This window comes from Bombus huntii, chromosome 3 (genome assembly GCF_024542735.1).
Source record: "Bombus huntii isolate Logan2020A chromosome 3, iyBomHunt1.1, whole genome shotgun sequence".
Taxonomy (NCBI): domain Eukaryota; kingdom Metazoa; phylum Arthropoda; class Insecta; order Hymenoptera; family Apidae; genus Bombus; species Bombus huntii.
This window is the reverse complement of record NC_066240.1, coordinates 9,833,429-9,858,695: the sequence shown is the minus strand read 5'-3', so window position 1 is coordinate 9,858,695 and position 25,267 is coordinate 9,833,429. Positions and strand designations below refer to the sequence as shown.

Here is a 25,267-nt window from a genome sequence, read left to right as displayed (position 1 = left end):
GGTAACTCGTAACAGTCGTAACTTGTCCCAAGTTTCTGTGAACGCGTCCACAGTACCCAAAGGAACGAGATTCCCCCGCTTCATTCACGTTCCCGTGATCTTACAGGATAACCGAACAAAATTATTAATTCCAGCAATGGCAACGGACCGATTAAGGCCGGAATTTATCCCACCGCCCACGCGACTTCGAAACGCGATCGGTAATCCCCGATTTATCGGTCGTACACCACGCTTCTCTTTTCTTATCTTTTTACCTCCTTTATTTCCATCCCCCCTCTTTCGTGAACCAACCTTTTTCCCTTAAGTTACAGGATGCTTTACCACATCAATTTTCTAGAAATGGAGGAAAGGTACATGAAACTAGTAGATATCCTGAGATATACAGATATTTTCTAATATTTCCTTGGAATAGAAAAAGGTTCTCAAACGACATGTTTAGTATCCTATCTTCGAGATTATCGGTGCTTTTAATGATCGAAAACATTTTTAGCAATTGAAGCGCTTGTAAATTCCTTTCGCAGTTTGTATAACGATATATCACAGTTGCTTAAGATGTTAAATTATTTAAATCGTGAGAATTAAATGATTTTTGGTATAGTATTAAATGACCATAAATACTTTCGAGTTTCTCAAGATACAAAATTCTATTTGGGAAGAACGATTGTAAAGTGAATGAATCGGTAAAAGCTGCCTATCTGTATTCAATCGATTCAATTGCTTCGATTCAACGATGCTTGAATCGCAAAGATTATATTTAAATATTCGTAAACTTTGTGATTTTCTTTAGACTTTTAATTTGAAATATCAATGAATATTCTCAAATTTTGCTAGATTCTACGTGAAAAGCAAAATTGTAAAAATAATCAATAAAAATCTCCGGTCTGCTTATATAGCTCCTTTTCTCGTTTCTTCTTCTACGAAATTATTGAAATTACCAAGATTACATTATACGATTTTTGGCAGTCTGTGATTCCTTTCGAATAAAGTCTGAAATCGAAATGGTAGTATGTAAATGCTGTGCAGTTTATTTAAATAAATGATTCTACTTAGAAAACACGATCGTAAAGGATATCGGCAAAAGCTACCGATCCTGCTCCCTTTTTTCTGTCATTTTCTTCCACTAGTATAGCACAACTACTTTTTTTCGTTTCTCTTTTTAACCTCCGTCGGCTGTTGGCGAACACGTCCCTGTACAGTGGCACGCGTATAAGACAAGTGCGTGGGTGGCTGGGATAAATTATCGGCTTAGGCTGGAATTTCTGGCCAGGGTTTCCGTTCGCAGATAGCGAGCAACGACTTAAGACCGTAAGTTAAGGGGAACCTCTCTAGCCGGAAATTCGCGCTACGTTTTTTTAACAGTCCAACGATATCGGGGAAAATAAAATTATCTATCGAGGTCACGAAATATTTAAAATCTCACTAATACATTTATTATAAGCTACTACTGGAAATGATAAATTAGAAAATTATTTCATGTACCTCTAAACAAAAACGTTCGTACGATTTATGATTTATAATATTACGCATTTCATCTTTTATAGATATTTTACAATGTTTTTACAATTATTGACAATGTAATATATTCCTTACGGTAAATGAGAGGGTTTGTAAGTTGTACTGTGTAAGAGGGTGTTCTTCAAATGTAAAATATAATTTTAAAAAATAAGGGTTAAATCATAAAATAAATGAAATCATAACCTTTTTGTAAAAATTCTTCCCTTTAACTCGAGCTGTGTTCGTTCTACCTGCATTAAATCTTTTAAATGTATTCGAATAATCCAACCATTATCGCTCGACCAATCAAGCTACTAAAATTTTTATAAAGCTACTCGAACTACTACTTCAGTAACTAACAATTGGTATTCAATTCGATTCAATAAAATGATTTTTACACGCTATAAATCTTGCGTATAACTCGTATCCTTCGATTATTCAGCAATTCTCTACTCGACATTCTCATCGGCCAATCTAAAACATTTTACTTTGACGAACGTCTGACAAGGTAAACTGCGAGTTATATCTAAAATATTATTTATTTGCGAAAATAGCAAATACCAGAAAGAGAATGAAGAACTAAAGAAGAGGCAATCATTTTGTATTTATTGAAAAATGTCTATTTTTTAAAGTAGCAATATTAAAGAAACGCGATGGGGTGAAGCACGTAAATTCCTCAAATCTCTATACACATCACCCCACGCGTTTTTTTTTTCTTTGAAATCCCTTAACGAATTTATAATTCGGTTGGCTAAGTCACGTGCTTCCGCCAAATGTCTGGAGGCGCAATCGTACGCACAGGGGTTAAAACAATTCGATAAATAATGAGCCAGCGACATGTTTATGCTCTCGCGTGCATAAAGCCAATGAATCGTTCGGGCGGACCACAGCCCTTCCGCGCCGAAGGGAATTATTCGACGATTTATTTCATGCCCTTTGAGCCACAGATCCCCAAGATACCAGTGCTAACTTTTGACCCATGTTTTGGAAAATAAACGCGGGGGACATCGCGTGACTACTTAACTTATTTATCTGCTTCTTCTTTTTTCCGAACATTGGCTTTTTACGTGAAGTAGAAACGGCTTTTAACCCGTTTGCTACATTCATTCCTGTCGACAAAAAATCGCACAGTACGTACGAGTCATATTTTGTATATATTTCGTACGTTTCTATATTACTTTTAATTCAATATGTATGCGCACATCATTTTCTTTACATTGATTATATTTGTAAAGGTCAATTTTCAATAATTTATCTTTCGTGAATAAGATAAACAGGCAACACTCGTTTTGCTATTAACAAAATATGATAAAATTCAAAATAGAAAATTGAAGCGTGTCATTAATAGCATTATTCTTACCCTTTAAAGCGTTTCCATTTAACTATATCGGACTATGTTAGAAACATTAGATTTATAAGATCTTACAATTATTTACTGAACATGAATATTCTTTTCACCTGCATCCAGGAAGACTTTCGTTTAAAAAACACAAAGCAGTAAGTAGAGAGAGGAAAACATCAATTTACGTAGTTTAAACCAATCATAATTAACTCCAAGCTCATCAACTCTTACTTCCAACCCCTATCAAACACTACCCCGTTTCATTCACAAGAATGTCTACCCGTCGCTCCTCGAAACGCAACAATCCAACTCGGCTGTGCTTTCACTCGTTTCGTTGCCACGACAATGGTAGAAGGTTGCGTTCAATTACGAGATCGGCATCTGTCGATTTCGATCGGTTCCTGCCTTATCTCCGACTACGAAGCATCCCCGCGAAATCGCCGGGGAACAGATGTTCGATGAATCGGACTCGCGTACACACGGCGGCCTTCCCCCGGTTCGCTTCGAGGTTTACACAGATTTGTTTGACATCCCGACCGTCTCCATTGTACCCATTGTTTCCCACTTCATAGCAGATTACGTAATTTTGAATTTTTCCACGGCGAGTCAAAGAAAAAACGGGATTCAGCCTCGGGACACAATCGACCGTGAAATTATGATCGTGAATGCCGACGAGGGTGAACGAATTATTCGGTGCACTAAATTTTCATTCGACTGTCGGGCTGGACAATGAACGGTTTACGCGAGGCTCGATGATACCGAATATTTTAAGTTGGACGAATTTATCGAGATTCTTAGAATGATCCTTTCAAATTCTGTTCTTTTCGACTTTGTTTAGAGATCGATGTATGATTGTGATGGTAGAATATCCTTGAAAATTATTGCGAAAGGGGTAATGTGTTGAGTAATAAGAATTATATGTTGATTATACATAGTTTGTTGAATTTAGATAATGAGAAGGGATGCGAGTTTTGTATTTAATTTAGAACAGTTTTTAAATTTTGAAACATAGAAGTTAAGAAACAGGATGAGCTATAAAAATTGTTAAGGGTTGATAGATCTGTGGTTAGTGATAGTGCGTTTAAAATTTCATCTACAGGGTGGTTGGTAACTGGTGGTACAAGCGGAAAGGGGGTGATTCTACGCGAAAAAAGAAGTCGGAAATATAGAATAAAAATTTTTCATTTGAGGCTTTGTTTTCGAGAAAATCGACTTTGAATTTTCGCTCGGTACGCGTGCGATACGTTATAACGGATCTCACTGTAGATCGTTGTCTCGATGAAAAAATTAAAAAAGAAATTAAAAAAGAAAATTTTTATATTTTCGACTTCTTTTTTCGCGCAGAATCACCCCCTTTCCGCTTACCAACCACCCTGTATATAAATGTGATGAAGAGGAAATGTTCACGGTCTCACTGGTTCTAACTCTTAATACAGTATTTTACATAATTAATCAATTTTTACACTCGTTACATTTTACACATAAAATATAATAATGGCAGAAAAAAATGAATCACCAGTATCGTCACAATTTATCCCACTTAATTTACTAATTACGCTAATTTACTTTTATCTCCAACTTATCTACCAGTCTACCCAGCCGTATTTCCATACCTCCTTCCATTTCACCAGATATAATTACGCGATCCATGCGATTTCATCCGATCGCTTACCTCGTTATTCATATCGAAGACAAAGAAAATAATAGAAGCGTCACAAAATAATACTTCCACGAGGAAAGTGACTAGATACGGTACCAATGGCTCGGACTAGAATGTCAAGCACGTTGTAGTTTTCCTAGAATTTTATCTTTGGCATTCGTTGATAACAGACACCGATGACCATGAAGGGATGAACTTCACTGGCTCTAAAAGCGGGCAACGTGTGAACCATTAGCGAGACGCTGGAGAAAATGGCATGAAGGAAACGAGGGTCGGTCGAACCTCTAAAAAATCGCCATTATAAGACTTCCGACCACGGAACCCGGGGGCATCGCCGGCAACAATACGGCTGAAACGCGAGCCGAAAAGATAAGAATATCAAAGCCCCAACAGACGAAACTGTTCTTTTTTCTATTGTAGCCCGCCGCAACACACCAGAGAATTGCGAGATTTTTACTTCGAGAATCGATTCCGTTCTTGTCTTTTGGCCATCGTAATTGCATTGTTTCCTCGCTATCAGGCTCAAGCGTTTTCAGTCGGATAATTGCGTGCGATTGTGAAGCTTCTTTTCATTGCTCCGTGTTGTATTTCTTCTATTTTCTTGTGTAAATTAAGAAGAGATTGTTTCTACTCTAAGATGTTTTCTATTTTATTTTTCTTTTTTTAAATTAAATCAAGAAGGACTTTGATATTTGACGAAGCGATAGATTCGCGAAAAATCGGTAGGAATTCTATGTTTCACAAGTTTATGTTTTTATAGTCGGATACCCCGAGGAAAATTCAAACTATGAATCTATCATAGTTTTAGAGTAATGTAACTAATTATCTATTTACTATGAGAAAAGATTTTCATTCAGAACCTAGTGACTCCCTTTTCCTCTCTTACAAATTGTAATTCTTTTCGTATTTTAATTTTTTGACATTTTTATATTCATATTTTCTACGTTCAGATTTTATATATTTGTCAAAAATATTATCTTACCAGCTCGGAGAGCATCCATGGGCACACTAGGATACGGAATACTGTAAGGATAACCTTCCTTTCGTAAGGTTTTCGGCTTTCTTCTAGGTCTGTACTTGTAATCGGGGTGTTCCTTCATGTGCTGTGCTCGTAACCTTTTCGCCTGATCGATGAAGGGTCGTTTCTCGTCCTCAGTTAAGAGTTTCCATTCGGCACCTGAAACAATGTAACATTTCGATAATTAGAATCGGTGAATTAACGAGTCTCAACGTCTGTTTCAAGTGCCTATACTTGAAGAAGTTCTATCGAATACGATGGAAAAATAACTAGAGCATAGGGAAAAAAGTTTAAACAATCGAAATACGCTTGTTGAAATGAAACCTTTGCGAGAAAATTTCCTTTGGAAAAGTTCCCTAATAACACTGTAATCAATTTTCAAGTTCAAATATTCTTTAGTTTTTTTAAAAACTTATTGAAGTACGAACATGCGAAGAGTTTTGCGATTTTTTTACGCGATATTTCTCGCGCGTCAAACAATCGAGGAGAAACTAGTAATTCTAGCAATTACATTCGACGTTACGAAAAATAATTATCGCGTTCGTCAGTGGAAAATATTGTTCCAAGAAGACCTATCTTTCGTCCGCTTGTAAATGTCAGTAAACATTAATTTTTCCATATCTCGTCCATAGGGAAACCAAACAATGATTCATAGTAAAATTCCTCTCTGCTACCTTAGAAGTCACATCATCGACAATTTTGTACAAAAATTCTAAAACAAAAACCGGATTATAAAATAAATGAAAACGAATGTGTAATTCAGCGAACATTTCACTTGCAAATTGGATCGTGTCTAATCGATGTTCGATACGGTAAAACTGGGTACATATTTACACTTTCACTAATGAAGAGTTTAAACAAAAATCTACAAGATAAATACGAGGATATTTTTCATTCTTGCAAATGACATACTTTTACTAACATACTTTAGATTGCGAATAACATACTTTTGCATTTTAAGATTTCCAGAATAATATGTACTTATAATTAATTATGTGAGAAGTAGTAAATATTTGCAAGTAATAAATTTCATGTCATTCAATTTTTCTACAACCACGTATGCTGCTACCAACCAAAATGTATTTAATTGTAGATTGATACGAAGCGTGACATTTTTTATTAAATAAAAAGGTGCGTTATATTTATGAGTTAATACTTAACGTTTTCGTACTTCATGTTAGGCAGTTACCATTGTGGAAGTAAATCAATTCCCTACAATTCGTAAATTAACTGCAGACATTCCAATTATCATATGATATATTCCGAAATGGAATATTAACTTTAAACGTTTTCTGTGGAAAATAAAGTAGAAATTTAAGTAATAAATCTGTCACGAATAATTCGAAAGAAGGGAGTCTGTATCGTGGCTGGTTCTCTCTCGCGAATGCTTGTTTGCGGTTCGTATAAAGCAGTTTGTAAACGAACGATAGGCACTTGGATAACGCGTCCGATCAATGAATATAAAAGGTATTTGGACGCTGTGTTTACCCGATGAAACGGTCGTGTTGTGTGCCACCAGCGGCAGAACCAGCCGTTATGGCTGAATTATCGACGAGCTCGTAATCGCGTCTCATTTAAATTCATCTCGTTCGCGATTGTTTGTGTGGAAAATTGCGTATTCATTTTTTCCAATAAAATTTTTCTATTTTTTCTCTCTTTTTTTCCTCCTTCTGTTTATTGTGGTATATTTTTTCATGATCTGTTTTCTTTTTGAACGATAATACAGAAGGAGAGCGTTCTGATATAGTTAAAAATTGATTATTCAGAAATTAGTTTCAAAATGGTTGGTTTGATAAAAAATTTCGTGATATTTCGCGTTGTAGTTAGGAACAAACATGACGGATGAAAGGACAAGCCTACTCGTGATTAAATAATGGACATAGACCGTGTCGTTTTTTTTTTTATCGCGAATTTTTTCAAACGTCGAAGTCACGCAATGGTAGCGATAGTAGCCTCGAATGAAAGATTAGAAATAAAGAAACTCTTAATTTATCATAGCCTTTTGCGAAACTACGAACAGATTCATTGAAGCATGAACTTGCATGTTTCCAACATTGAAATATCATGTATTTCTTATGTCAGTATCCGGTCGGTCTGTAAATATCGTTTAATTAACTGGACTTCGACACGAAATGTCGCTCCGTGAGACATTTTCGAACAACATCGGGAGAAATTCGAGAAACTCGTTTCTTATAAACCTTGTTCGTTATATTTATCTTTCTATTCACTTTTCATATATCTACCGTATTTACCTTGTCAGAGCGGAGCTTAACAAACACAGTGACAAATCTTCAAATATAATACTGTACAAATTTCAAATTTTCTGTTCTCTTATGAACAGCACAATTTTAAAGAGTACGAAAGGTACGTATTTTCGTATCCAACGTTGGAAATATCAAAGATCATAGTGATGAAGAAATAATTATTTCGCAAGTCGTTCGTGCCAAATCTCTCGTCATATTATTAAACCCTGATTTACTCGGCATAAACAATTAAAATATATTCTAACTAAACGGTAAAATTCACTTTCGTTCCGTAAAAACTCGACTCTACGCCATTTCCTGTTCCCATTCGCTTGTCGTTTCGATCAAAAGTACTCGACACTGTCGGGGGCGTGAAACAACGGCGTTGGCGCGTTTGAAACGGGTGATTTTCGCGTTTGGACTGTTTTACGTGCTCGCGGGGAGAACGATGGCAAAGAACAGGCAGTCGTTTGCCCGAAACAACCGATGTTTTCGCGGTGAAACGATTCCAGCAGCCGCCATCTCCGTCCTGTCGCCCTCTGTTTGGCGCTTTGGTTGTTCCTTCGGCGGTAGCGAGCCGATTGTTTCGCCGAGAATTAATTACCACTTGTTGTCGGGGTGCTGGCTGCTGCTGTGTAGACAAAGCGCGAAGCCCCGGCGTGGCGCGGCACGGCGCGACGTTCTGGCAAACGAAGGTAAAATGCTCAAACGAGAAAACGACGCACGGCGTCGCGCGAGGTTTGCACTCCGCGGTTCCACCCGCGAAACAAAGGCTGCCAGTATCGTGACGATAATGGCCGCCGAAGTTGAGACGGTTGCCGTCTTCCCACGTCGATCTTCTACGATGTTGTTAGGTTGCACGAAGATCGAGCGATGTTTCATTTCGTTTGAAGTGATTTGATTTCTAGGATTGGCTTAGATTTTAACGCGATTAGGTAATCATTATTACCATTTTAATGAAATCATAGTAGAAATTGATGGTTTGTAACGTTGAAATCGTAGGATATAGAGTAAGATGACAGATGTGCGAATGAAAGTATTTGGCCTAATCTGATAATCACTAACATAGGCATTTGGCATTTATTTTACGTAATGAGCGATGGATAAACGAATAAAGAATACTCAATTTAAGTTTCGCTTCTTAGATTCAAACTGCAACTTTCTATAATAAGCTGCAGCAATGAAAATGAAACGCTAATTCAGTAAGATTATTGTACTCCAATTAATCCCATATCGAGTCTCTGTTATGAAATTGGGTAAAAGATTCTGAAGATTCGAGTTATTTCTAAATACCAAACTTCCAGAACTCCACGATATGTAGTAAATTTTATCACAACCTAGATATACTTGTCCTAAATCATTCCTAGCGTACATGATCCAAGGAAAGAACGATATCTTCCAAATCACCTGCTCCTTTCTCGAAGCATTCAAACGACATGTAATCGACGAAAGACAACGGTATGAAAAACGTAAATCTGAAAGTAGAAGAAGAAGGCAAAGAAGAAACGGGGCCAAGGAGAGAGGCTCGGTGAGTTCCGACAGCAATATCAAGAACGAGCACGTTCCGGCCGGGCATACAACGAATCGCTCAAGGGGGATGAAAGTTCTCGATACAGAGACGAGATACACTGGCGGAAATTCGAGACGCACCGGAGCAGATACGGTAGCGAAGAGAGGATGGGATTCGCGTTGCCCGATGGATCTTTTACTCTCCTCGTTATTGTTGCTGACAGCAGGCAACGACAATGGAAAGAGTTGCTTGTTGTATAGCGGAGCACACGATAGAAGAAAGATAGACAGAGCAAAAGAGAGTGAGAGCAGGCTAAACAATACAGACACGTGGTGGTTCACAATGAACCTTCGAGGAACAGTTGCGAGAAAGAGAGAAACGGAACGGGGAATACGAGATTTTTGTCTTCCGGCACAATGTGCAGCGCTGATAACGCATTCGAGCCGAGCTCGACTGGTGTCGAGCCATTCTTAATCCTTGTTCCATAGCCCGTTCCCAGAATGCGTTCAGGGAACGGGAAAGGAAATATAGTGTTTCGAAATAATAGTTCAATAGACCGCTGTTTGGCTCTCTGTTTCCAGCTTATTGAAATATTGCTCGTAAGGATGCTACACGATTTCGATGTACCTCTTTCAGGATTGTTGAATACTTTCTTTCGAACATTTGAATCGTATAACCTTACCCCACCTATCTATAGGTATTTTAGTCGATTCTTGCGGATTTTTCTGTGCGTTCTTTTTTTAAAAATACGTCAAACCTCGAAGATCCCAGTGTGACGTAATTTAGAAATAAATAGCATATATTTCGTTACACAGTAAAAATTAGCAGCCACTAACGATACTCGAAACAAAAAGCCAACCACGACCCCTAATCTTCCTCGAAATCTTAAAGGAAAAAGAAGAATCTTCCAATCATATCCGACCGATGTTTAAATACGTCCAATGACAAGTGCACCATCAGAAAAGAATGGTTTCTTCCAGCGACGCTATTTACATTATAGCCCATACCAATCGATACACGTTTGCCCGGTCTGAAAGGCAGGTGGCACGGACGAACAAGGTGGAAGGGTAGGACAGGGGTGGCGAACGGACTGTGCTTGGGGGTGGGCCGGCGTATTTGTTTAGAACAAAGGGTTCCCGGCACCCGTTGGTATTAGTAGGTAGGTATTCTCGGCCACCACTCCTTCCACCTCTTTCCGTGCTTTCGGAGAGGGCCACGGCGAACCAGAGAACACCGACTACTGGTTCTCGTCCTTCTCGTCGTCGTCGACGACGACGCCGACGACGATGAAGACCGGGTTTAAAGCACAATGGCGCCTGCTTTTCAGTCCTTTCGCTGGTGAACAATACCGTTTATTTAACATCGTTTAAAAGTACAAAGCCTGTTAATTAATGGACGGGGTCGAAGAAGAGAGACGTGGAAGCCAAGGGAAGAGGAACTCGAACGTAGGAGGGCGAGGGGAGGACATCCATGGCGACGGGGAGCCATTGCTAGAGCGGCTTTTACCACACCAACGTCGCGCTATTGCCTCGGCATTGCTATTTCTGAAGGCAGCTGCTATTAGTCCAGCGAGAGCTACCAAGGCACAGCTTCTCCGCTTCCTTCTCTTCTTCTTTCTTTCTCTCTCTTTCTTTTCTTCCTTTTTTCACTCCCTCACCCTTCTTTCATTCTTCTTTTGCTCATCTTCATTGTCACGGGCAAAACTAGGCTACTACCGCTGCTACTACCACGCTTTCTCTCTCCTCCACTTTCGTTCAGTGTCTTCTTTCCACCGATTCTTTTCCTGATTCTCCCTTTTCTGTACTCTTTTCTTTCTCTCTCTCTCTCTCTCTCTCTCTCCTTTCTTCTTTTTGTTCCTCTCCCCTTGTTCTCTCGCGAGTCTTCGTTGTGCAATGAACAGAGGGTGCTGTGTGCGCGAGCGCGAATACTGTTTGGCCTTTCCGTGTTCGTTGGTGAATCGGTCGGAGAACAGCGGTTTTTTAGTTAATTAATTACTCCGTTAAAAGGCAGCTTCGTTCTTCTTGCTCGTTTCTTGGCTGGGTTACGATATTCTAGAACTTATCCGTTGTAATGGTAGCGGTATTGTTAGAATTGTTTTATTATCGTGTTTTATCCTGGCGAATGTTTGCATTTCTTGTGAATTGTAAATGGAAAATGTAGAATAGGCATTGTGAATGTTTCAACGTTTGAAATAACGTATTGTGTGATTATTTAGAAGTTTCTTACGGAGATTTCGTGTCGTGACGTCGCTCCGTTAGTTCCGTGTGGCAGGGTAAAATGTAGATAGTAATTTACATTTTGTTCCAATTTGATAAACGTAAGTAATTGAAGAAACTTTTGCACGAAACGTGAATTTTTATGTGAAAAAGCTTCAAGGGAGGCGTAATTCCTTAGAGGGCACCAAACGAAGAAATTCTATGTTTGAAAGACTAATTTCTTTGGTAAAATTTCTGCAAGAGAATTTTATTCATACGCGTCTTTCAAGGAACACACGTGCCAAGGAAGAAAAAACTTTTCGAAAGAGAAAATTCTACACAGAGGAACACGGTTCTTTCGTTCTCGATCTAAATGTCGCGAATCTTTTCGCAAAAGACAGTGACCTCTTAAAAGAATATTTCTTACGAGTAGTTCCTCCAACGAGTGAAAAAAACAGGGGGTGCAAAGCTCGTTGGCAGAGCAGTTGCTGCATTGTCGATCGATCCACAGACCCATTCTACGTAGGAGCCTGTTCCCGACGATGAAACGTGGAAATTGGAAAACGTTTCCTGCATTTCCTGTCTGCGCGGAGACGCGACGTCGCGCCTAGGAGAAACAAACTTATTTCACGATAAAAAATATCGAGACACGAACGTGCGGTAATTTTCTGGAACCGAACGTTTCTTACAATCGAAACGACATTTCGGAAAATTTGTATATCTTCAGTGAAATCTTGCAACGTCTTACCTGAAGAAAAATAATCTTTTCACGCAGTGTACAAAAACTTTTGTGGGCGACTGCAAATATAATGCGTATCTTGTTAACATTGTTTAAACGCTTTATGGTTAATTCAATACTTTACATCATAACTGCAATAAAAGTATGTCAACATAAATTTGACGAATAATGGTTCTTTCTCTAATTTAAACACCTTAATTAATTCCAGCAATATCGGCCTCCATTGACGTCTGTTGACAATTAACGTGTTAATGATATCCAATACAGCTGTAAAATCGACCAATTATACAAATAAAAAAAGAAAAAAAAACAAAACAAATATAAAAAAGGTTATTTGTATTTTGCAACCTTGTTCTTTATTTCAACGATCATCTTCTGCTCTCCCTGTTTCGAAGTCAAAGTAATTTATGCGTGATCCACGTCAGAAATGTTGCACCGTATAAATTAACGCCTGGAGCAACGTTATCTCGATGATAGGTCCACGTGGTCGTCAACGAGAAACAATGGTCTGTTTATCGACCTTAACGATCTATTATTCGACGTGGAAGACTACTGGACGTATTAATGAGCCGTACACATTGTAGATTAATAGGCCGCGTTATTATCCGTGCAACAAGGCGCTTCTTTTTCGTCGTACAAAGAATCTAATTCCAACAAATTGCCCGTCTTCCGTTGGCAAATATGCGACTCTAGACGTGTGACGCGCGAACGGTATTGTGCGAAGCAAACGTTGCGTATTTTACGAGGGAAAAATTCAGATTATAGCTGTGCCAGGTGGTGTGATTTCTTATTTGAAAGGGAAATTCCAGGTGTAACGAGATTTAATTGATCACTGGGTTTTTCATGGTGCGAGTGGCGTAATCACATTATTTTCCTCGGCAGTGCAACTTTATGAAAAATCCTTTTATTAGGTGAATTACGATATTATTTTTTTTTTTTACTGTAGAATTTACTTGACTAATACTCGTGTATAATTCGTGTATATAATAATGTATGTATATTATCGCATCTATCTTGACATGGTTTTACATTGGAAATTTTCAAAGATCGACGTAGTAATAGCATATGTTCTTAGAACATTCTTCATCTTGTGGAAATTTGACTCTTCCGTCGGTTTTTCTTTTATAGCGTGTCTCTTTTCATTATTCCCGCTGATCATGCATACAACTTTCTTAAGTTTCACTGTATTAGCCCCGTTTAGCGTTTCTATTCCTTCTTTGATATTCTTGTATTTTATTTTACGTTGTAACTTCTGGTCTGGTCCGTTTACACGCCTCTTTCCTTTATCAGTACAATTCTTTCCTCTGGTATCGCTAAAAATAGTTCCTTAACGTTCAAATTCCTCCTTTGAGATTCTGCACTTTCCCTTTTCCTTTAATATCTTCATTTATCTTTAGTTATTCCTTTTTTTACTGCAAGCAGATTCCTAGTCTTCGTAAAATCAAATTTTCACCGAATTCCAAACAAATTTCCATCAAGTCTACAAATTACCTATCAAATCTGCCATTACCTGCATTTCACATGGACGTACAACTCGTCCACAAAATTTCTCACTGCTAAGAGGAAGATCCTTGTCGGACGCGGAAGATCGACGCGAAATCATTCGCGGAGATGCGTATATTCGGTTCGAGTAGCGACAGAGAGAGAGAGTAGAAGTCGAGCTTTCAGCCTCGAGAGCTTTAAGCTTGCTTGGGGACGATCATTTTTAATCACGCGGAGACGGAGGGCTAGATAGAGGGAGGAAAGAACGGGAGAGTAGCGGCGCGTGTACCTGTGTGCAGGCGTTTTGTGCTCCCTCCTTTGTCGCAAGGGCGGCATTGTTCTCACGATTCTATAGGATCGCAGTGTCGGGGTCCTCCGCGAATTGTTTTCTTCGCGAATCCTGTACAAGCTTTCTCTCTATCTCTGTGTATGTCCTAGACACGATTACGTCCACTTTCCTGGGGATTACGGTGCCTCGCCTTTGAGAAATAGAGTTTTCGTGGCCCTTTCGTTATACACGCGTATCTCTCTCGAAGGTCTTGTAAATTTTCGTGTAAGAGAGAATTGTAGGTAGGTACAGGAAGTTCGTGTTGTATGTCTGTTGTATTGTTCATAGTCAAAACGAGTAGGAATTACGTAACAGAATAGTTGACGCAGAGTAGAATTTAACCCCTTGTTTCATGATTTCTTCTGGCAGCCGAAGTAAACGTTAATACGGTGTTGAGTGAGCATTATCGAAATAATATCGAACATCTCCGAAAGGGAATTAGAATAGATTCAAAGATACACGAATAGAGCTATTACAGAGCTATTTGTGAAAACCTTATGACAGAAACATTAAAAGATCCTCAATTTCTTCTCAAACTCTGTTCATTATCGCGCGTTGATTTCATCCCCCAAAGGAAACCTCAATTTTTCTCCAATTTCCATCCACATTGCGAAGATAAAACGAAAAAAAAAAAGAAAATATGAAACAAAGTAAAGAAGCTCCCATTTTCCTCGTTTAACCAGATAAGCCGCAAAATGCCGAAGCAATTTGAGCTCGTCAGTGGATTCCTCGGCGGCGAAGGGTAAGGGATCGGCGCTCGCCGGAGGGAAGCGTAGAAAACGCTCGTTCCACGGCCTTCAAGGGTTAAATAGGGTTGTCCTTCGCCAAGCGCGGGAGAGGATGAATATTCCTCCTCTCTGACTGTCCCTCTCTTCTGCTTGGCTCGCTTCAACGTCGATGAGTGCGCAAAACCAAGTCGTTTCTTTAACGCACGTCAAAGAACTCGAAGGACGAAGAGAAACGAGGAAGAGAGAGAGAGAAAGAGAGAGAGAAAAGAATAAGAGAGCTAGGTAGATAGCAAAAGAGAAAAATAGAGGCTACGGGAACCGGCAGAAATACTTCATTACGATGAAAGCTTTGCTCCTGCCTTCTCAAGTCTCCTCTTCCCAACCCCTTTCCTCGCTCTCTCTTTCTATCTTCACCGACCATGTGTTTCACAATCTCCCCTGTTTTCGTGTTTGCACGTACCTACATCCACCACCTCTTTGTCAACTATCCTTCTCGCCCTCTCCCCTTGTGTCCAACCTTCCTCTCGCCCACCATCTCGTTCCTCCAAGTTCTTCGTCTTCGTTTTCGACGTGCACCAGCACGTGAAAATGCGTTTCGCGTATTGTGCGAGTTGCGTGGCGCGTTCTCGTCACGTTTTTATGCAACGACAATACGGACCGGGGTATTTTAGAGAGGAAGAGAAGAGGAACAGCCGGAGGAGACGAGAAGGGGAATTACGACGATCGATGCAGGCACGAGTGGAGACTCGCTCGGTGATCACCTCTGAGTAATTGAGTCTGCTACGAATGGGACGATCGCGTCCCGTGAATTACTTTACTCGTTCAGGATACGATACTGTAGACAGTTTCGTGGAATTTGTGTAATAGAATTTACATGATGATTGTTTTGTACTTTTCTTTCTGAAGAATTTACGTAAGAATTGAAAGATCTTAAAATCGAATAAGCAATATCCACTTTAATTTTCTCAATATTCTCCGTCACTAAATAAAACTCGAAACACTCGAGGAATCGTCATCCCCTGTCGATATAATTTGCGTGACAATAAAAAGATCTTGAAGTTCAATATCCCAGGATAAAATATTCATTTTAATCTTCTCAATGCCACATTAGAACACCAAGTCTTTGAGAAACGTTTCATTGCCACTGCTTCTTGATGGTCTAAATTTAAAAAAAAAACTTAAAAAAAATTTATTAGTTCATTTAATCGATACAAAATATCCATTTCAATTTCCTTGACACCACACACTCCCTCCCTAATCAGAGTACGAAACCCTTAAGAAACTTCCCATCGCCATCCCCATTGGGTCTAATCGATTCTCATTCAATTAACATCCACCCTAACTCGCCTCTCAGAAAATACGATCGAAGAACCAACCCCTTCCACGCTATCCCTTTCTAACTTACTCGAACCAAAGTAGAATCTTCCATCGAATAGAAAAAGGACATGGTCCAAACAGACAGAGAAAGGATGGAAAAGTTTTGGTGGAGGAACAGCGGGTTACAGGAACGTGCTATAACCAGATTAGCTTCTCCCAGTTGGATTCACGTGTTCGATACAGGGCTCAATCTCACTTCCGCCATAGTTTTCGCTGGAGAATCGCGAGTACGTGTCCGGTTGAACGGCTGGAAGATAAACGCGGACGTTTATCCGCTAATCGACGTCGTAAAACCGACGTTGCCTGTCGATGACGTTTCATCGAACGTCTACACGCCGCGCAGATGTGATCGTAATTGCGTGTACATCGCGCGAAACGTTTCGCGCGAGCATGAGAAAACGCGACAGCTTGTTCGTTACGTTAATCACGAACGTCGCGTTTCATTGGTTCTTCACGGAGATGCGGATGGCGTTTCGTCGCGAGTCCTAGGATTTGATTAAATCCGTCCGCTTGGGGAGTGTTGATAGTTTGAAGCTGCGTTTATGGGATGATTATTTGGTGTTTTAAATCTTGCTTTGTTTTAGCTCTCTTCTCATTGAAATCGAATAATAACTGTCACGATATTATTACGATAAATTGCGAGAAGTTGTCATTTTCTAGCTTTTTGTTTGCTGAAGCATATTGCAATATGATAAGATATTAAATGGAATTGATCGATGTTTCGATGTTATAAATTTTCTGCGTTTTTGCGTAAATGTTTGCGTTTTGCAACAAAATGTTGCGTTTTTAACGCTAAAACTACCACACCAGTCACATTGACTGGTTTTACAACTTTATTTTAAAATTCCTACTTTATGTTATATTTTTTTCGCAACGATAACTAAAAGAATACAATAAATTTTATTTTATTTTTTATGTATTCAAATTGAAAATAATTTTGTATCAAAGCTACTTATACCAATACCAGTCAAAATGATTGGTACTTGTCAAAGTGTAAAAGGGCCCAATTAACCAGTTTCCTCGTTTTGTGCAACTTCCCACACGTTTTTCAAATTTTTACTGCGTATCATTCAATATGATGATATCAGTTATCAGGAAAACTCCGGATCGATCGCTAGATCGCAAGATGCTAACACTAGAAATACCACACCAATGAAAATGGCTGGTTCTACAATTTTATAAATGTGTCGACCCTCGTTTAGGGATCATTTTACGGATCATCGTTAATAAAAATGTACTACATAACATGGGATTTCTTCTGTAAGAAAGTAACAAATCAATAAATATAAAAATATTCTATTATTGCGTATTTTTTAAAGACCGGTCATTTTAACTGATTTTAGTAGAAATAACTTCGTGTTAACTATCGGCAGTTCTAATGTTAAATTCCTACATGGTTTACCATTTACGAATCATTATAGTTATTAAATATTATTAGATTCAAAAGATATTTACTAACAATGATCTAGAGGGAAGTGTATCGTATACTATTAAATGGTATCATTGCTGTTCTAACACATAGGTGTTCTGCATCTTTATACATAAATTCATATTTGTATTCATAAGTTTCATCATCCTGAGTTTCAACGTTTACATATAGCTGTCTCTTACATCTACAAAGAGCTGTCTCTATCGGTATGCACAAACTTTCAAAAACGTCTTTCAAACAAATTTAATCTTTCCCAACTTATATTTGTAGCAATGGTTGCAAGTAATAAGACTCTTATTTTATAATCCACAAGAAAATCGACGATAATCTAATGCAACGATAAAATCCCATATCGAATCTTGATGCTGAGCAAGAAAGTTGATTTTTATCTCGAATCGAAATTTCCATTTAGAAGCTATTTCCAGGCGTTGGACGAGCGCGCGCGTTTGCTCAGGCTTGGCAAACACCATCAACTTTTAGTTGGTTAACTGTTCAGTTGGTTCGAGAATAGAGGGAAAGAGAGAGAGAGAGAGCGTGTGTGTGTATGTATGTGTGTGAAACCGCGTGTGCATTCAACTAGTTAGTTGGGCAACTAAAAAGTTTGCACTCCGTTGCAAGCCGCAGCCACCTAAACGGTTGGTCAACTGCGGCACAGCTTTCGCGTTCGAACGCGCTTATGGCAACGAGTAAATAACTGACCACTTCGCGCGTCTCCTCGTTGCATCCCTTATTTTTCGCTTTGTATTACACCAATCGATTTACTCAATTGCGGCGTAGAATAGAATGTTTTGTAAATGGAAAGATTTGCTTGTCACGCAATAAATAAACAATTTAAGTACAAATTACACTACGTTTATTATAGTAGAGAATTTTAATAATTTAATAAATTCAAAACTTGGACAAACGCTACATTATTAATTAGTAAATGATTCGATTAAACCTACCTGCGTATAAGGAACCTTAAGAGAATATCGTAGAACACACTATGAAATTTACGAGCGGAAAGAATTAATGTCTTCTCCGTTTCTCAAATCTGTCTACAGAATTAAAAGTATACTTAGATAAAATTGTAAAAACAGGTTCCAAATTTCTGACCATCGAACAGCGAGAAGTGCGCTTAACCTCGACGGTAGATAAATTTAAAAACAGCCGAATCTTCCCAAAAGTAGTAAAAAATTTAGCTGGGGAACAATCTCCTTCGTACCACGATCGAAATTCCACTCATCCGCGACATACATTCGCGTCATGAACCGTCGAAATCGCTGCACCCCTAAGGCGTCAGCAAGTCAGCTCGCGAGTTAACATTTTCCCCGGAAACCGCGAGAAAGCTGGAGGAGGAAAGTGGATCACGGCAACATTCCACGCGAGATTCCAGCGACCGAACCACAGCCTTTCCCTCCACCGAGTACATCGGTTCCTCGAATCTTTTGTCGACTTCTAGTACGGCATACGAAGAGAAGAAGGAGGAAAAGTGAATGGTACAGTGAAAAGAGGACAAGCCGGGCCGAAGAAGGAGACGCGGGGTCGTGGAAACGGAGGTGGAAGGGTACAAGAGGGTGGTTGTAGGATGAAATTTGCAAATGCTCCGACAAGCCAGCTACGAGGAACTGGCGGGTGGAGGGGCGGTGAGTACGGGGTAGCAGAGAGTTGTATATCAAGTAGAAATGCGCGCGGTGCCAGGGATATGGCGGTAAAAGAGCGACGAAAAAGTGTCGCTTCGACAAAGGGTGTAAGCTGGAGAAGAGAAAAGGGGGGTGGGAGTGAGGGATGGAAGGAGAAAAAGAGAGAGGAGACTCGAAATGGTCGAGGAAGAGGATAAAGAGAGAGGTAGAGAAAACGGAGAGGGTGGAATCCCGCGGCAGAGGGAGGTGGTTCGAGCGTGCGCGCATCATTTTTGCCGAGGAGCAGGCACTTCCCTTATTCGTCGTCGCCGGGGGAACGCCGGAGAGAAACCGGGGGTAGAAGATCCAAGGCGAGGAAGAAAATGACGGATAAAGAAGCTTCGAGGGGTAGCTGCGGGAACAGGCTTTGTCGATTCCCGGGTATTTAACGGAAATACCAACCGGAATACCTTCGTCCCCGTTCGTCTTTATCTCCTTTTCTTTTCCCTCACGGCTTCGCCGCCCCCCATCCTCTGCTTATCCTTCTCTGTCCCTCTCTCGCGTTTTCTCTCTGTACCGTCAGCAACGAATAATTCGAGCGTGTGTCGAGACTCCGCCGAACCGACCGCGATCAACCGATTTTCAAAGGAACGAATGCTGAAGATGTCGTTCTCGCGGCCTTGTGTTTGGTGAAAACTGTAAATATATATATATGTGTGTGTATATGTACTGGAGAAATTACAATATAGTTAGATCGTTTAGACTTTAGAATGCGAGTATGTTGCAGTGATAGACAGTTGTTTGGTTGTCTGATTTTTACTCAACTTCTTTTTCGAAGTTTTTCTTCTTTTTTGTTTGGAGTAAAAGAGGTGGTAGTTTTTTAATGTCTTTTTACACAGCGGCACCTTCAGTTTCACTAATTGCATTCGCGAGACGGAGGTAAGGGGTTCGTATATATATAGCAGTTGGTTTTCGCATAATGAAAATCATGATATATGCTTACGTCGACACGAATTTATTTGCTCGAATTATTCCAGATCGCAGGAATACTTTCCTCGATTATCCGCGAAAGTTTTCGTATATTTGATAAGAAAGCTATATTTGCAGTTTAATAGAACTTTGTTTGATCCCGTCGTGTGTTCTATAAACGGTTCCACAAATCAGACGAAAACTTTCGCAGACTTCACTGAATTTTCTAATTCGTAAATCATCCATTTCTTCTCCGAAATCTTTCAAAGTAAATATTCTTCAACTCGAAACGAATACATAATTCCAATCAATTAACCATTGCTTACATAATTCAAATAAAAAATACTAAATTTCTTATAAAATTAGCAGGTGTCCTAACAGTCACGAACGGAAGTCTTACAACGTAACGACTCGTAGAAAAAATTAGAATACAAAATTTCTGCACTCACCGAGCCTCTTGGATATCTCCGAGTTGTGCATCTTCGGGTTCTCCTGCGCGATCTTCCGTCGTTGTAATCGTGACCATACCATGAATGCGTTCATCGGCCTCTTAATGTGTTCCACCTGCGCCTTCTTCGCGGTCGGCCCAAGAGGGCTGCCGAGGCCAACCCCCATGGGGCCGACCCCCGCTCCACCGGGTGGCGACGTACCCGACATGCCCTGCATACCGCGCAGGGTCTCGGTGAACGAGCCGTCGCACATGTTGCCGCCGGCTCTGTAATTAAACGCAGCCACCAATTAGTAAGCCCAGCGACCACGTTAATAGGGGGACACGCCCACGCGAAAACAGCCACGACGACCAACAGTCCGACTGACCGACCAGACCTCCAGGAACTCCTCCACGTTTCTGTCTCCATGTACACACACAAACACACACACGCGCACAAACATACAAGTGCGTGACACTGCGTGTCTATTGTCTAGAAAGGACCCGGACGTGCACCGTCGGAGACGAACCTTGGCTACTCTCGGTGATTTACGATCTGCGCGACGTTATTTCGGTCATTTAGAGTCTCTCACTGAGTTGTTTAGGACACATCTTTGGTGGGAAGATGGTTCCCAGAGATGGTTCGTTTGATAAGGACGGTTTATGGAGAGTGATAGAGTTTCTAAATATCTGGATTCAAGAGTAAATTTGTAGTGTTACAGGAAGGTTTCAAGTGATGAGCGATGAGGAGCAGTTTGGAAGATTTGTCGGCTGAAGTTGTTTCTCTGGACGTTCGAATGAGTTTAGGAAATTTGTTAGACGTCGTGGAATTTACGATAAAATTGCAGATTAATTGAAGTTTGAAGTAAGTCGATGAGATTTTGAAAAGGGTTAATGGGAGAAGCTGTTGTCCTGGATGTATGAGTGCTTAACGTTAGTAAATATCAGTGATTTGAATGTTGTGGCGTTTATGAGTTATTTATAAAGTTAGATGAAATTTGGTTTGAGAAGAAAATTGCTGATGTCTGGGTCGAAGTGGTTAGAATTTAGCGATGTTTATTAACGTATAAACAGATTAGAATAGAATAGAATGTATAAATTAGAGAGGTTTGAGAGTTGATGGGAGAAAGTGTTTCTTTAAAACATTTGATGTTATAGAATAACGGCAATTTGAGTGTTTCTTTTGAATGTTACAAAGTTTGCGATAAACTCGGTTGAAATTTGAAATAAATTGGTGGTATTTTTGAAATGAATAAAAGGGTTTGAAGTGGGACGTGGTTTAAAAGAACCGAGAAGTTGTCCTTTTTGCTGTTCGGATAAATTTGAGGATTTCTTTTGAATACGTTTCATGTAGTTTGTAACGAGAGATTACTCAAAACTCGTTTTGAAGAAATGATTAAAAACGTGAGGTAGTTTTAAAACGGTAACGAAGAAAGCATAAATACTGCCTTTTTGCGCGTTAAATTAAATCTGAGTGCAACTTTCTAACGTTACGAAGTTTGTAAAATTATTTGAATAACACACGACGTGTAATGTAATTTTGAACGATGAACATATCAGTCTTCTCTGATGCAATTTACTACCCTGTACTCATTCTTCCTTTTTTCTCTTTTTTTTTTTTCGTCGTTGGACATAAATTTCGAATTGTACGAGCTATCAGCGAAATTAGTATCGCCACGAGAGTAGCAAACAATCTTTCAAATGACTCACTGACAATTTTCTTTTTACCGACACTAAGGAGCCGCGAATCCTAACGTCGCAGCCTGTCAGAAGGAGATTAAACTCATTAAGAAAGTGCTGAATAACCTTCCAAATTGACAGACTCGTTACATCAATCATCGTTTCATTCATCCCGACGCAACAAGTTACTTGACCAAACTCACAAACATCCACCTTTCACAACCGGTCGCAAAACAAAAATTCCAAAAAGGAACAGTATGCAAAAGAAAAACAATGTTCCTTCGCATAAAAGGTTTAAGAAACAATAGAAATTATATGTATACCGAGGAGCTTCTTGGAAGAAGGTGCTGCAAGATAAAGTTACGATGAACTGAATAAATTGCGATGAAAGTTTTAGTACTAGATTTTAATATTAGTTACAATTGATCTGATAATTATAATTGCCATAAAAGAATTCTGTACCTTTTATATGTACAAAACAAATTTCATAATGATTGAACTACTTATTCGACTAGAAAATATACCACAGACCAATAGGTTTCCACGCAGGAAGCATCTTAATTAATGAACATCTCAATAATAATCCATATCAAATCAAAGTTATTAAAAGTAATCACAAGTATCGTCGATCATTCCACTGGATATTCCCTTCTATTCGTAATAACTTTCTATATTCTTCGTTATTCTATCATATTGTACGAGTGTATGATCGGTCAAACCGAAAAACTGCTAGCTAATACAATTACCTAAACACAATAGAATTTACACTCGTTACAGGTATAACAACTTGAGGAAGTAGAACCAACCGTACCAAAGACAAACACATGCGCACATGAAGCCCTACGTACACGGATTCCAATGGTATTCGTGGATTTTAATTGTGCACCAGCGACACGCAGAAGAAGCAAGCGAGGGCACTCGTGCAGCCACTCCTCACGGTCCCGGTAATTGCTTATTCGTTTGCTCTTTGATTCATAAGCAAATTAATCTTATCCTTTTCTCGTATCAAAGCCATTAACCAATCTCGCCGCGTTGTTGCCTCTCTTCCCGTCTTTTTACCCTAAATGTCACCCTTCGTTCTGGGTGTGTGTTCTCCCTCTTATCCTTTTCTCTCTTTCCTTACCAAAACCCTCTTACAGTCGGCATCAAAATCTCTCTTTCTCTCTCTCTCATTTTCCCTTAACGTGTTCTCTCCTCTCGAACTAACACAATTACGCGGATCTCCTTGAGCATTCATTAAGAAAAAAAAAAACCTGTAGTGGTTGAGGGAGTTAACCCCGGGGGCGGTAGTTACGATTTTGTAGGGTTAGAATCACCCTCGGGTCCGGGGCCACCCTCGAGTGTCATTCAGGCCGGATTAATAGATACGTTGGTTAGAGAGACGTTCGGCGGTAGGGGGGTGTGGCGAGAAACGGGGGTGAAACGAAGCAGCGTGGCTGCTGTAGAGAGGCCCCAAGGGTACTCCGGGGTGGTTCAACGAAGAGAGAGAAGATGCTGGAAGTAATGGCTGTTGACAAGCTGCGACGGGGGATTAGGAAGTGCTAATTGAATGTTTAGGCAACGGACAACGATAGTGTGCACGCGGCGATTTATTGCCTCGAGCCCGGCACCGTCTTCATCGCGTAAAAACGGAAGTGCGTTTATGAAGTGGCCTCTCGCGGATACTTGAAATAGAAACGGGTGAAAATTAACGTGGAAAAGTCGATTTGAATTCTAATGAAGGGTAAAGTGGTTTCGAGCGTATCGAGAGCCACGACAGCCGTCGGATATTTGAATATGTGGCAAGCAAAGGTGACTCTATTGACAAACAGATTGTTTACATGGCGCAGTTTGTTCGGTTCGTTTTTATCGTTCACTTCGCTGGAGATATTTTTCAAGCTTGTCGCGCGTGTTAAGAGATACAGCTTGTATTTGCGTGTTCGAATATTGATCATCAATGTATGTTACTATGACTAAACGTTCCGAGTCAACGCAATGGAAATTATATCTAAACGAAGACTATGGAAGATTCGTTTTGTAATTGCGACATTAGAATAATTCTGTAATCTGGTTTGATAATAATCTTTGATAAGAATTTAGAGGACGGACTTCAGTTGATAATAAGTAGCTATTGAAAACTGATTAATTCGTTACGATAGAAGAAACCATCTATACATTTATCTTCGTATTCAATAAATTCCTTCTATTCGCAGACAGCTAACGAAGTTTTCAATCTGCACTTCAATCGCAATTCCGACTGAAACCGATATCACTGTCGATATACCACGATATTCAAATTCAAATGAACTTATAAACTCCCTTTACGATGCTTCGATCATTCTTACACTCTCGTCAAACGTACGATATAATCACTTTGTAAGAGGAAACTCACCTCATAAAGTGGCCGGCGGCCCGTTGGTGCAAGTCCAGCTCAATTTTGCTGCCGTGGTTGAGACTCTCGTCTCGTCTAGTTTCCAAAGGAAATATATCAGCAACGGATATCAACAACAAACAAGCAAAAGTAAGTCACTACACTGTCATGTCAGGCCATCCACTCGAGTCTCAATATCACTATGCTACACGGTTCAACACTTTTCCTTCCCGTTTACCGATCAGATATCCGCGTCGCGACACTGGACACGGTCCAACGACATCCTTCGCGAACAAAACAAGCGTGAGCAAGCGTCGGTCGCGTAAAATACACGGGAACCGTGTTCGAGAGGCGGCTAGTCGCGTTCGGTAGCGACGCACGAGGACGATCACGACGTGCACGACGTTCAATCTGCCTTCGCGGACGATAGTTTTGGGAATGTGCACGCACGTCTCGACTCTTGCCGGCGATCCACGAACTCCGCGCGCCAGTCTTTCCCCACCATCGAGGTTTAAACGGGAAACAGCGCAGTAACCAATGGCACGAGACTATGGGCGGTCCAAAAAGGATGATCGTGGTATCGCTGAGCCCTTCGATTGGTCGAAACCTTCGAGGTCGTCGATAACGAACCGTCCTGCGTTCATCCATCGTCCCCTCCATTAGCCACTTCGCACTCCTCTTCCGTGACTTCAATT

At 40.0% G+C, this 25,267-nt stretch overlaps 1 protein-coding gene across 1 annotated transcript in view; it reads right to left on the bottom strand.

Annotated features, from left to right (window-relative positions):
* The window catches only part of LOC126864249 (transcription factor Sox-19b-like), a 35,658-nt gene extending 10,610 nt beyond the window's left edge, over nt 1-25,048 (bottom strand). The window contains exons 1-3 of the mRNA XM_050615389.1: nt 24,594-25,048; nt 20,565-20,830; nt 5,479-5,673 (exon numbers count right to left, since the gene is read on the bottom strand). Of these exons, the coding sequence (XP_050471346.1) occupies nt 5,479-5,673; nt 20,565-20,830; nt 24,594-24,598 (466 nt within the window). The 5' untranslated portion in view covers nt 24,599-25,048. The remainder of the gene's footprint in view (nt 1-5,478; nt 5,674-20,564; nt 20,831-24,593) is intronic.
* Nucleotides 25,049-25,267: the final 219 nt, after the last annotated feature.